General features: G+C 33.6%; 1 protein-coding gene and 1 long non-coding RNA gene across 3 annotated transcripts in view; one reads left to right on the forward strand and one right to left on the reverse strand.

Annotated features, from left to right (window-relative positions):
- The window catches only part of LOC126769428 (uncharacterized protein CG43867), a 327,165-nt gene extending 313,799 nt beyond the window's left edge, over positions 1-13,366 (forward strand). For both annotated transcript variants that reach the window (XM_050488212.1, XM_050488213.1), the window contains 10 exons: positions 4,201-4,320; positions 4,871-5,028; positions 5,575-5,752; positions 6,659-6,814; positions 7,129-7,303; positions 8,537-8,708; positions 8,836-8,965; positions 9,360-9,491; positions 9,873-9,950; positions 10,093-13,366. In XM_050488212.1, the coding sequence (XP_050344169.1) occupies positions 4,201-4,320; positions 4,871-5,028; positions 5,575-5,752; positions 6,659-6,814; positions 7,129-7,303; positions 8,537-8,708; positions 8,836-8,965; positions 9,360-9,491; positions 9,873-9,950; positions 10,093-10,353 (1,560 nt within the window). In that variant the 3' untranslated portion in view covers positions 10,354-13,366. The remainder of the gene's footprint in view (positions 1-4,200; positions 4,321-4,870; positions 5,029-5,574; positions 5,753-6,658; positions 6,815-7,128; positions 7,304-8,536; positions 8,709-8,835; positions 8,966-9,359; positions 9,492-9,872; positions 9,951-10,092) is intronic.
- The window catches only part of LOC126769574 (uncharacterized), a 114,853-nt gene that overhangs the window by 65,393 nt on the left and 34,765 nt on the right, over positions 1-14,695 (reverse strand). The window lies entirely within an intron of this gene.

Consider the following 14,695-nt stretch of genomic DNA (forward strand, 5'->3'; position numbering starts at 1 on the left):
ACTTCTGTATATGGGCTTTTGCTTTCAAATGTCAAATTACTCTTCGAAAAAAAGACTAATTGTTTAGTATGACTATACATGTAGTAATCACTGACCTCCTATGGTCAATCCAAATATTACTCGTCAATACCGATTACTTTGTTGTTGCACAGAAATCGATCATGATGTACGCAGTCCATAAAATTATTGTACTCAACTAATAATGCTATCTCTTTCTAATGTATAGTTATGTAATGAAAAGTTAGCAACTATAATATGTAAAGTAATAAATTAATTATTCATACAAATTATTGTAGACCGATGCAACTGCTATTAAATCGCAATATAAGATTTGTTTTAGTTCCATTTCTAAAAAAAAAAAAACTTTATGGACACAAAGAAAATAATGTATATTAAATAAATACTACAGAAGTAGGTGTTGTATGAACCGATTTATAAGAAATAATTCTCAAAGCGACTTACGTTTAAATTATTAAATAAATTATTTAAATATCTACCAAAAAAAATATGGTAGGCTCATATTAATGTTGTTATTTTATCTGTGCAATATATTTGATAATTATCTAGTCGCTTAGAGAAACGATAACTGTTTCCAAACTACGCTGACGTTCCAGGTACCGCTTGCTATAACTAAAACACCAAAGCGCTCATAGTTTGAAATTATAATATTTTAGGCTTAAACTATGAGGGCTTTCTTAATTATTTTAATTTTGCTATATTCTAAGAGTTAATTTTAAATTAATTAAAGTTTACTCTTTTGAATATCAATGTATATGTAATATGGATTTTGATGGTAGAAATTAATATTTATTATAAAAAACTTATCGACAATAAATTGACGAAGCAAAATCGTCCGTAAAGTTTAACACATTAAGTCGAATTTCGAATACCATCAAAATTCTCGTAATACGACAAAAAAAATCGCTTTTTATTCGCAAACCCAAGCTTATAAGCGATATGCTTCAATGCTTTTCTCATATGTCATATTTACTCATCACTCATCTGTACACGTTTGTAGATTATGTACACACAATAGTGTAGTAAATGGTATATATAATGCTCTTATCAGAATAGTAGTTTTGGTGTTGGCCAACGGACGCTGCTTAACAATAGATTACGGATATGACTGTAGTATGGACTGCTCGTACTCATAGCTTGGATACAACCTTAATAAAGACTTTTTAGTTTTTCTTGGTGGGCTCTGTGCAAGTTTAGGTACCATCCAATCGTCAGATATTCTACCGCCCGCCAATATACTTAGTATTGTTATATTCCGGTTTGAAGGCTGAGTTAGCCAGTGTAACTACAGACACAAGAGATACTTAGTTCCCAAGATTGATGGCATATTGGCGCCGTAAGGAATGATTAATATTTCTTACAGCACCAATGTTTATGGATACCACCACCATAATGGTGGCCCACATGTCTGCCCGCCAAGCTATTTTATATAATAAAAGTTAAACTCTTCACTTAAAAGCAGTCTATTCTATATATCTCCGTGTCTTAGTTTTGAGCAACATTTGATGTTAGTATCGCTTAAGATGTTTATTTTGCGTTCGGAATCTAAATACACTAACAAACCATATGTATATAAGTGTACAGCTTTGTGTGTCGCTGTAAATATATTAAAAGGCTTCGTGTTTCGTGGTTGATCAATTTGGAATTGTGTATGTGAACTATATTGGCTACTAAAAATATTCATAAATTTTATACAGTAACTAGAGGAAATTGTAATCATGAGAATGATCTTCAAGAAGGTTTTATTCCAACTTGATCTTCTGGTTCTGGCAACATTGAACTATACCGAACGGTTTTTGAATTAACGGAATTTAAAATAAGAATCGATTAATTGAACGATGATACGTTTGATTTGAATGTTGCCATGACGTTAAGCGGTTATGTATTATGTCGCAGATCTTTCAAATGGAATGTTGGTGTAAATTTTCCCTCGTTTATTTTTTATTTGACGTTTTTTCATCCAAGAATGTTTGCCCTCCGTCCCAATAGTTTTAGGGAATGTTCTTTTAATTATCATTCATATACTGTCATAGCTAGAGTTCTTGCACTTGTAATGAAACCAATCTCCTTTGTAATGAAAGGTTGACGTTGCAAGTTTGTTTTAGAACATATTGTTTACAATGTGAATGATTTTTTAGTTAAATGGAGGTAAGTTAAAAAAATTGGTTAAGTCTTGTATAACTGCATAGTGTATAAAAAGAAATATTAGTCAATGTCTTCATAATATTAAAAAGTAATAATTTTATACCACGGACATTTATTTAAAATTATAATTGAATCTTTTAAGTACTTATTACATTATGCAGTTTTACTACGATTTCGTTAATTAGCCACAATGTAGATAATAAAAATTGTATATACACAAGGTACATAGGCAATCATATTATACAAAGCACTATTTGGGTATTATAAACCATGGGTTGAATCGATGAAAATATTGATAAAAATTGAGGTTAAAGTGGAATTGGTAGCACATAATACAAATATCTTTATATATATGTATGTATTAAATTATAAGTATGTAATAATAATAATATAAAATAATAAAATATATAATTTTAGATAAAACTATTTGAAATAACGTTAAAAACGACTAAATTACATACCTATGAAATATATAGCTAAATAAAACCATTATAACTAAACATAAAATTATTATTAATAATAATAACAATAATCTTTATTAACACAATACATTGAACGATAATTACACTAGATTATTAATAAAATTAATATGCATGCAACACAGGAGACTTAATACAAATAAAACCATTTTTTAATCTGCACCAAACACTCGAATTTTATTTTCAAATTTCACTCTATATATATAACAAGAATTTTATAAAAAAAAAAAACTTGTAAAAAGCTTATTTGAATGAATATTTTAATTTTTAATATTAGTAGCATTTCATTTAATAACAATTTATTTATTTATAAATAACATTATACTCACAGTTAACTGTAAAGTTTAAACATATAACAAGATTTTAATTAATTAAATATGTTCATTTACAGTATTAAAACATGCATTTTATACAACTATAACTATGTTACTCAATACAGAAAAAACTAAATAAGCTAATTTGTACAAAAGCTATGTGAATATAATTATTTATTATTAAAAATACATATATATTATTTACTAATTAATTATGAATCTATCGTTACGAAAAACTTTAGTACCACACATAATACTTAAATCATCTCTTTCGTACATGACATGACATTTTGTACACGTTTCGAAAGAGTACTCTATATATATACTGTAATATTTATATTATGAGAGTTAGGGAATAGAGAGTGCACCTGTGTTTGCGCACACACTTGTGCACTATAATATCTCCTGCGCAGTTGGCTAATCCCTCTTGAGATTGGCCGCCGTGGCCGAAATCGGTCTGGAGGACATTACTATTAATATACCTTGAAAACTTTAACTGGATCTTTTAATAATTTAAATTATTTATAATCAATAATAATCATTATTTTTATTATTATTTGTCAGTAAATCGATTTTAAAAATATTTTTAGTAACAAAACCCGCGGCTTTAAAGTCTACTTTAAAGTACATAATGTGTATTTGAATGATACATGATACAAAATATTTAAAACATTAAGTAGCAGAGGTAAACTAAAATAAAAACAAATTGTTTTGGTTTTTGGTAACTCGTAAATTCCCAATATTAGTTATTTTGAAGTGACAGGCAAACTACAATTTTATTAATTTGCATAGAATATTAATTAGATATATTTTTTATCTATGTTACACAACAGAATATAAATAAATTACTAATATTTAAAAATCTCATCACTAATATCAATAAATTAAATAATTATATTCACATAGTCCCAAATATAAAAAAAAGTTCTAAAATCCACTAAAATGTTTGTATTAATCAGTAATCAATGGATTGTAAAAATCAAAGTTAATTTTCACTAATTTTCCTTGTTTATAGCAGTATAACCTACTAACATTCATTAAACTATTTGCAGCTAACATTAAATCTAACCAAGTACACATAGTATTTATAAAAATTTTTATTGCAATCATAATTTAACATGTAACCTACCAAAACACCACTTCATTAAAAAAAAAACCTCGCAAACGATATCACAAAAAGCATAGAATCAGTAGAGTTAAAGCCCCCCACTCACGATCCGAACACCAACATTTCATTTGTACAGCAACTGCTACTGTGCGCGACCCAGTCGTTGTTCACTTGCGACACGGGTGCGTCCTCAGTGGGCGGCGACAACAAGAGCGACCTCCCGCAGAACTCTGCCGGATCGCCTAGCTCGATACAGGTAACGCGTCTGAGGCACTAGTCGTAATCGCTTCGTGCGGTCGTTATTTTTTTTTTTGTTTCATCGCTCATGGCTTCGTCGGTAAACTTACGAATTATATAATTATATACAGTATTTTTTTATTTTATTGCGATTAACAATTTTCATGTACAGGGCAGTTTTAACTTATTGTGACAATGGATCATATTGGTTACACGAATCAGTGATTTATCTGGGTGAACGAAAATATTAATGAAATCGCCATTTACACAATATTACATTTATTTTCTTTTCTTGATTTTTTTATCATTTTCTAGTGAATCATTTAGGTAAATAATTACGAAAGTTTTTTTTTTACTAACCTCAAATATTTACGATTCACTAATAAATTACTATTATCCTTTTATTTATCTGAATACATTATTAGAAGCCAATGTATGTTCATTGTTTTCGTAATACACATTTCCATGTAACCATATGAGAAAGGCAATATACTTAAGTCTTTGGAGTAATGGATTTGCAAGTGTTATCGTAGTGCTCAATAATTCTATGGTTTTTCTGAATATTTCAGGCACCTTTACTGTCAGTGGATTGTAAGAGCAACCCGCCCACGTATAGTTTTGTTCAAGGCTGGCAATTGTTAGCGCTTGCCGTCAGTTTGTTTGTACCAAGGAACAATAGATTGTTGTGGTACTTGAAGCTGCATCTTAGCAGGCACGCCGACACCAAGTAAGTAGTTTAATCATTAAATAATCGTACATACAACTAAATGAAATACCATATTTTCGTTAGTAGTAATTTTTTTTGATATATGTTAGATATCATAGAAAATTTGCTAACCGCCAAAGTTGTATGTTAATTAATTTGTATTCATGTCTTTCGTAATTATATAACCTATGTGTTGTCCAATAAAGTATATGATATCTATATATAAATTGTTCATTGCATAAATAATCTAAAAAGTTGCCATTATATTTTTGTTCAATCTACCTACTACACTTACATTTCTTCGTCGAGGAATAAAAATCGTGTTACGGAGAATACTTGCCAATACTTAGTAAGACTTACTCACCTCGTACATGACAGAAATTCTCATGAGACGTCATTAAAATAAATAATACCTGTAATATAAATTAAAATATTAACCTGTAAATTAAATTAAATAAAATTAATTCGATGTTTAATAGAAACGGACTGTATTGCTTTCTACGTTCTATATAAATGTTTAAATGGACAGTTCGCTTTATATTAAGAGTTTAATTTATTTTATTTCAGAACGGAATGTGGTAAATACGCGGCATATTGTTCGCGCGCTTTGGAACGAACGCTTCGGAACGGTGGACGAACGGACAGACCCTCGAGAATGGAAGTGCTATCTATATTGCTAAAGAATCCCTACCACCACTGCCTCCCACACGCAATACCGGTGCATGTACTCAATAATACCTACCAGGTTAGTAGTTAAACCATATGTATAATCAAACACATAATTTCTAATAAAATCGGCAGAACATTTGACAGTTGTAAATATTCTGACATTTAACTAAAAAGTCGATAACATTTTATGTTGAATTGGCTTACCATCTAGTGTTAAATTATTAGGTAGATATTGTTACTAATACATTCGTCGGAAGAAATTCTGAGGCATGTATATTTAACAACACTTCACTAAAGCTACGTGTAAAAATAAGCACTAAATCCGTCTCCTTAAAAGGAAAGGGCTTTTGCTTTGGAAAATGACATGGCCAAATTATGTATGGGCGTCTGCGTTTTTATCGAATTTAATGTACACGAATGATCTTTGGTTGTTTTATATTCATGAATATTAGCACATTAAATTTCCATAAATAAAAAACTCAAAGAACTTGGCATTACAACGGAATGGAAGTAAACAGTTTCATAATTTCATTATCCTTTAATAGGATCGCTGGCAAAGTGTATATATTATGATTTTGCTCTTTAAAAATAACGACAGTTGTGAATCATTAGGGTTAACTGATATGGTTTTTAGTTGTAGAAAAACAAAATAAAAATAAAACAGTGTATAATAATTATTTATTTATTAAAGAACAAATACAAGCATTGATATAGTTATAATATATTATATGTATTTAAGCAATATAATATTATATATATAAGTTGAAGATATGTTACGTTTTGTATTCATAAAACAACAATTGCTAGGGTTAGATTTAATACCTTGGCTGCCCTAGGCCTATAGAAAATTACCCTACTCCCTGAAACTTTTAGTAATCGGAATCTTCATATATATTTATTATGTGAGTACATATTCTCGGATTTTTAAATGTTTATGTACTAAGAAAAAATTCTTACCTAGTTCTGACGCCCCTTTTTTCAGGTGGTAAGTTTCGACGGATCGACGACGGTTGAAGAGTTCCTGACGACATTGAGTACAGAACTTGGATGCAGGGAACCGGCTGCGTCAGGTTTTGCTCTCTTCAGTGATGACCCGATAGAGAAGGACTTGGAACATCATATCAAACCTGACAAAAAGGTTAAAAAATACTTTTTAATAGGAAATTTATGGAACATGTGTCCAGGAGTTATGCCTCAATTCAATTCATTTTACCGCGAATAAACTGTTTAGCGAATAGCTATTAATTAAATCGTGTTTTTTTATTTATATGATTTATTAAATTGTAAGGAAAGACACAGATTATTCAACAACAATTGTATAAACATCAGAAGCATAGGTAAATTTATAAATTTAAACTTATGATTAAAAAGCGTGGCTTCCTCGATTTATATACAAGACAATTTGGAATCGGTTTTAGCTTTACATTAATCTTGTAACATTACGCATTTCAGCTATGCGACGTTATATCGAAGTGGGAAACGGCTTTGCGAGAGAAAGGTTCAGGAAAGTTCGAGAACTCTAGAGTAATAAGACTAACGTATAGAAATCGCTTGTACTTCAAGAACTCTGTGCGAACGGAAACCGACAAGGAGAGGTTACTACTGTGCTATCAAGTTAATCAACAAGGTACGTTTAGTTTAATATTATTTGTTTCTCATGTTATTGTCTGGAGGACGGGCAAATCGCCTACTCTTTTCTTCACGCTGTGGAATCCTTCAGAAAGGTACCCGGCTCCCTTGGGCCGACTCCGGTCCCTTTAGACCAGGTTTTATGGGATCGACGAGTCCTTCAGACTTACGCCGGTACACGGTACCGGTTACACGGTTGTTTTGGAAAATACCTGCGTAAGATTGAACGCGAATCGAAGGCGATGTGCCACTACCGTGGTGCGGAACACCGCTCAGCATACGTTGCAGGCGTGCCCCGTGTGTAGTGTGGAGAGGGAGGTCTTGGTCCGACGAATTGGACCATTCTGCTCGGTAAAGACGACGTCAGCCGACTTAGATCGGGACGTCGCTCATGGTAGACCACATTGGAATGTTGGGCTTGAGGGGCTCCAATCTCGAAAACGGAGCCCCTATTATTCCTTGAGAGTGTCATGTCGCAGAAAGAGGCCGCAAAGCGAGGAAAGTGCCTCCGCTTATTCGATCCGCCGAAGAAAACCGGTGAGAGAGCGTCGTCACTATGCGCATCTTCGCCCCCTATCCATTATAAATGGAGGCCAATGTAAGCGCGCCGACCGTCGGGGCGTCACGGTAGCACGGTAGCAGTAGGTCAACGGTATTTATATTATAAGTTCATATGAACTTATATATATATAAGTTCATGGTTGGCAGTGAGCATAGCTTATGCTCACCTTTTGCGAGACCGTAATCGCTGAAAAAGAAATGGCAGAAAGGCAGATGTTCTGGCAGCACTAATAAGGCGTAGAAGAGTAAGGTGCAGTCGGCATAATAACGCCAACTTCCTACCTCCGTGAACAATATCTTTGGGTATTGAAAAGGGGTATTCACTGCCCGAAAAGTATAGTATGCCCCCTAGGACGAAAGCGTGCTAATTCCAACAAGCATGTAGCAAAAAAAATAGGAGTTTTCGACAATGAAGGGTTCTTTAATCGAACAACCGCTGACGGAGTCGCGGATGACGCAAGTGTGCCCGTAACTTCCTCCTGCGGAGCGAAGACTAACCGTGGTGGCTTTAGTCGGTAAGAGTCCGACATAACCCTTTATCATACAAATATTGTCATACAAATATAAACAACTTTTTTAACTTTTACTGGGTTAAAATGAAGAAGAAATTATTTGATCATCATGATCATTAACCTGTCGGAGCAAAGTGTCAGTCAGCCTGTGTCCGCAGTGGTGGCGGGCCGCTTCCCCGTGACGCGCGAGCTGGCGGCCGAGCTGGGCGCGCTGATGGCGCAGCTGGACATGGGCGACTACTGCGCCTCCAACACCACGCACAACCAGCCGCTCGCGCACCGGTTCTACCCCTACCGGTACCGCGCCGGCCTCGGCAACGACGAGCTCAGGTATGTAAGCTCACTATACTATCTGAAGCAGAAGTTAGTTTCCATCTTAATTGATATCAATTGATCGTCCTTTAACCTGTATCTACTTTTGTTAAACTAAATTTAATATTTTTTTTACTTCGAACAGAGACGTCGAAGAGAAACTACGATCGAAGTGGATTGCACTCAAGGGTCGCAGTACGGCGGATTGCGTTCGAATTTATCTCAATTGTACGAGGAAATGGCCATTTTTCGGTGCTACGTTGTTCCAAGCTAGGGTAAGTTATTGTTTAATTTTTAAATTCACTATATATCTTCCATCAGTTTATGCTTCTCACTCGTATGTTAAAAATAATAAGTATTAAAAAAACTTATATACTTAAAAAAAAAACTTTTTACAAAATATCAATCAATATGCATGTGTTTTTACGACTTTCTTGGAGAGTTGACAAGAAGTGTCAGTAATTATTTTTATAAATTGTTGGTAGCAAAGAGGTTAACATTAATAAATACTACATTTTGATATAAAAATAACAATACAACACTCCATTTAAGTCCTATTAATTTGAAAGTATTACTTTTTAATGTATGTTTTTTGAGATTGTCGTAAATAAATAAATATAATTTTTATTGAACTATTATGTGATATAAAATATATTTTTAATATTACAGATAAAACAGCCGGATTTATCCATGGTGTGGCTCGCTGTATCGGAGGAAGGAGTAACGGTATTAGAATTAGCGTCCATGGCAGTCATAGGAAGATATGCGCTCAATTCGATTGGACTGTTTGGCGGACTGCAGGTGAGACCTTAGTAAAATTAAAAAGTAAAAAGCTTAAATAAATCATATAAAAAAAACCTGCCTGTTGTTGTTAAAAACTTCTTGGAGCTTCAGGTACGATTGAAGTCAAACGTGCCGCAGTGCACTTTACGTGTGACAAAGGAAATTAATGTGTCTAATATTTAAAGTTATTATTTGCACTTATGAAACACGCATACCAATGAACACTCGCGTGCGTCGGTATACGAAAGCAGTCGATAGTGTTTCTGTACCTAATATGGATCATATGTAAACAGCCCTGCGTTGCGATTCGATGCATCGCGTTTGATGTCAATCGTACCTAAATTCACTAACTACCCAAGTATATATAATTGATGTACATGTATATTTTTTTATTTTCAGGACGACCTAATGATGTTAATCGACGCGGAGGACTCCAGTCCAGTTCATAAGATGCTGATCAGTCTCAATAAGCCAAAGGTAAGAGAATCAATTTTACGGAGAACTATAGTGCACGGGCAAGAGTCGAATCTAATTGCTCGGAAACCTTTTACTGCGGGTAACCATGCAATCCCAATCCGGAGTTCGTCCGTGCGTATCGTAACCGGGCCGCCGTCCCCAGATGGCGGAGCTGACGCACCTGATCGCGGACTACAAGAACGCGTCGCTGCGCGGCGGGCCGGGCACGCCGCAGCTGAGCTCGCTCACGCGCAACGGCTCGCACCGCTCGGCGCGCCGCACGCCGTCCACGCTGCCGCCCGCCGAGCGCCGCGCCACGCTCGCGTCGCACGCCAGCCTCGGCCTCGCCGCGCCCGACCTGCTGCGCGCCACGCCCGACCACCGCCGCCAGCCGCTCCCGCACCCGCACACGCACACCAAGTGAGCGCCCGCGACTGCGCTGATACCTGACTGTTGCATCTCTATTTATATTGCTTAAAATGGATCCGACGCTAATTTGATACGCGCTATTTGGTGCACCACGAGATTGTCAATTGTTTTGTCGAAGGACGACGCGCGCATAAAAACGTGCGTCCGTGTCGGTGAGAGGTCACGCACACACGCGATGTTGAGGTAGTGCGGTTGCGTGTGTTGGGCGATTTTATGAAGCTTTGTCTAAAGCGGGTGCTCACTCACCGGTTCACTCGGTGTTTGTTCATTTATCGTCCGCCGTTGACACCGAGTACGATACCGAGCCTCTGGCGAGGAGAGCGCAATTTAATCTCGTGTGGCTCCACCGTGAGCGCAGCGGTCCCGACTTGAGGCGTGGCGTTCCTCGTGCTCGTTCGATGCGTTTCGATATTCGAAATTCTGTAATTGATAAAGCGAGCCGTTAGAAAACTTGACGTGTATTATATTATAAACGTGTACGGTCCGCGTCGCGACAGAATCGTTTTAAAGAAACGAACGTTCCATAACTCACGATAATTTAAAAAAATATACCTCATATTTTGTAGCGTCTAACGATTTAGCCTTTTGTATGATTGGCTTGTATTATAGTTTGTACGAGTTTAGTTCGTCTAATGTTAACGATGTTCGCTAAAGTCGCTTGACGTGCTTAGAAGGGTATTTTTTTCTATGCAAGTCTAACGCCAATTAGGTATATGTAGCTATATACACTTGAAACATTGAATTAATATACTAAAATTGTCTATGACTATCTGTTAATCATAAATTCTATTCTTTTTTTTTAATTAAAAGTTTTCACTAACTGTGATATAAGCTTTGGTATATAAACTAATACATAATTTCTTTTTAAATTTAATTAAATAATATTCCGAACTAAGAAATACATATGTACTATTTAAAGGTATCTATGGTCAATTTTAGTATATTGTTCGATTTTCTTCTATATACATATGTGCAGGGTATACTAAATGCTATGTAGAAGACGAGTATCAGTAGAACGTGAGAAATACTAAACGTATAGAATATCCAAAGATAATTAATTAGACGTCATTACTACAAATGTAGTTTGACGTTTTTGTATGTACGGATTTAGTGTAACAGGTTAAAAATGTAAGTTCGATGTTTTTAATCGAGTACGTTATTCGATATGAGTCGAATAGATAAATCGATTTATTGTATTATTTTTTAATTAATGGTCTGGGTCTTTATATTTACATTTTATTTTTATAATTAGTTATAAAAGATTGAAGCAGTGTAAATTGTAAAGGAATTTACATTAATTTGTTAAAATATCGACACACAAATATTGTCTAGGATTTTTAAATCGTTTATCTAATATGAAAATCATTTATTAATCCAATTTTTTTTTGTTTTAACATTCATTCATAAATTGAAAAAAAAAATAGTAACCGAATGATTTAAATAAATGAACGAAATGAATGTAAAGGAATATTGAAATATTCCAATTATTAATATTTGTATAATCTGGTTCTATTGTACACATTCTCTTAATTACTTCGTTTAATTTAATTAATGTTGCCAACACCAGTGCGAGGTAACAAGGATTGTGTATAAAATATCGTCAATATAAGCTAAATATCTAATCGAATCGTGAACGAAGCCTTCAGAGTTCGGTGTGAATTTTCGACTGAACAACGAATCTCCAAACATTCTACATGAGAAATAGATTCCCGCTGTGGGTTAGTGTAGATATGTACCGTTGTACGAATTGGGCATTTTGTATTAATAATAATAATTGTAAATCTTATCGATGTACTGTAAAAATTAATAATTCTTGATTGAATTTGTGATTTCTATTATTATTTGAATGTGAAGTAGGCTAACGAATGTCATTACACATATTATTAACGACATTGTTACATTAATAATGTATTATATATTAAGACACGACTTTTGGAGATGAAGGTTTTGAACATACTTCTGACCTGTATATATTTTTTACGTTAAATATAATCTGATATATTGATTATTTTTTAATGTGTGGTTCGTGTACTTACATACAGGCAGTACTGTAAAACGAATGAATTTAACATTTAATTCAAAATTTCATCAAAGAGGATCTTGGTAACATCTTTTATTAAATAGCAAATTCTATAATCCGGTTCAAACTGGAACGGATAAGTGACTTCATTTAGTTTGCCCGACTTTTTACAATCGGTAGGGTTTAAGAAAAATTACTGTAAAATGCAACTTTGAACCTGAGGACAGAAAACGGTTTACTAATTTTTTATTTTATTTTATCCGGGTAAACTTTATTAATTGCGGTCCAGACTATCCAATTCCGATTTCTAATGTATATAATATGATAAACTAACAATATAAGCCTTCTTCACTCGAGAAGCAACTAAACGAGCTGATTGTAAAGAGCTATATATTATAATGGCAAAAAAGTAGTTTCCTTAATTGTAGTTACATTGTCCATGATACTACTAAGATAATATGAAAAATTTCGACCAATTCGCTTCAACGGCCGAAACGAAGCCATCGGATATGCGATTATAGTTCGTATAACAATATCGGTGTTCGTTACAATCTATAATATAATTAAAGAAACGACGATCGTCTCATTAGGTTTAAAATCGCGTATTCGTCACTGGCGACTCGTTCTAAGCTAGCAGGTGATATTTGAATTGCACTTTTTGCATAACACGAAAATAATAACTGTTGATATTATTGTGTATAGATTTATATAAGTACGTTCTACATAGGATTTTCTTTTTGTAATATGTAATAATAATAATAAGCTAATTTAGATTGTATAGCGAATGGATAATTTATTGGTAGGTATTTATTGTTTTTTTTTCTATGATTTGGTTAATTATTTTATAGAATTTGGTTTATGGTTTTTTTTTAATTGTATTTTATTTAATGAGGCCTAAATTGAAGCCTATTATTTGGGCCTAAATGTTTGTATGATTGACGAAATGATTTTTTATGATGCAACAATAAACGTGTATTATCGAATCGAATGTTTTGTTTTATTTACCTTTTAATTATATATATTAGTTATTATTATATTATCGTCTTATTGGTGACAAGAGGTTCATTTTTCGCCCAGAGAATCGGAATCGCGATGCTAAGAGGTAGATGCTGGTAGCATCTTGCCCCACCTTTTCACACACTCACGATTAGTACAAAGTTATTTTTATTAATAAATCAATATTTATTTTAAGAATGATTGTGTAAAAATATCATTATATTATTTAAAAAAAATATATACTTATATGTTGCAGAAGCTGAGGAATTTCGTACGTTTGTTTAGGATTCGGTTTTATTGTCCTTAGAAATTTACACTTTAAGCCGCTTCTAAATTTTAAAAAGCATCTTCGATTGTTGGGGATGCTTTTTTTTTTACTAATAATACGCTATCAACACATTGTCCATATGGTCTATATTTTACAATACCATACAATATAAGCCACAATATCTTTGAGACTACCCAAAACGCTTTTTATTGCTCTTTGTTATACGGACGGCGCATTACATAAACCAAAAAAAATAAAAAATTCACACACATCATATAGGGTTATAACAGCCGTTTTCTCTATAGAATTCGTTGAATTCGACATTTGATATTATATATATGTGTGTTGTTTTCGTCATTAGTAGTTACGGACTTGTTGCGAGTTAAATTTATGTAACGTCATGTCACATAACGCCACGCTATATAATGCCACGCTACATATCGTCACGTCACATGCCGAGACGATACAAGCCAAACCAAGCCAAGCCACGACAGTTAAAGCCACATTCGAGTGACAATAAAACTTAATACCCGATCGGCTCCTTTCGGAACGTCATTCGTTTTTGTACAATAATGTTGCCATGACAGCGGAAAAATAACAGTTGTGAATTGGAAAAAGTATTAAGATATAAATATACATTCGATTATTGATATATTGTTATCATTATTACCTTCCCGTTTCATTTATTAATATAAATAAATTAACAGTTTCATCGAGTAACAACACCGAGCAGCGGGTTCTGGGCACCGTTCTGAATTTGATCAACGAGAACAATTCAACGATCCTCTCAATTGTGCCTCACTTTCGTCTGAATCATAAGGAAGGCTTTAGATTCTTCGTTTTCAATAGTACAATAATAGAATTCTTTTCGTGGTTGATATGTAGGGTTTCTTAGATAAGAAAGAAAATAATAATGAAAAATATCGTAATATGTATAAGGACTTATAAAACTAGTCTATATACGTTCTAAAAAGTAAATAAAAAAAAACAAACAAGAAATACATAGTTTTAAAATAAAATATATTATCACACAAATATAATTTATACATATGA

This window comes from Nymphalis io, chromosome 7 (assembly GCF_905147045.1).
Source record: "Nymphalis io chromosome 7, ilAglIoxx1.1, whole genome shotgun sequence".
Lineage (NCBI taxonomy): Eukaryota > Metazoa > Arthropoda > Insecta > Lepidoptera > Nymphalidae > Nymphalis > Nymphalis io.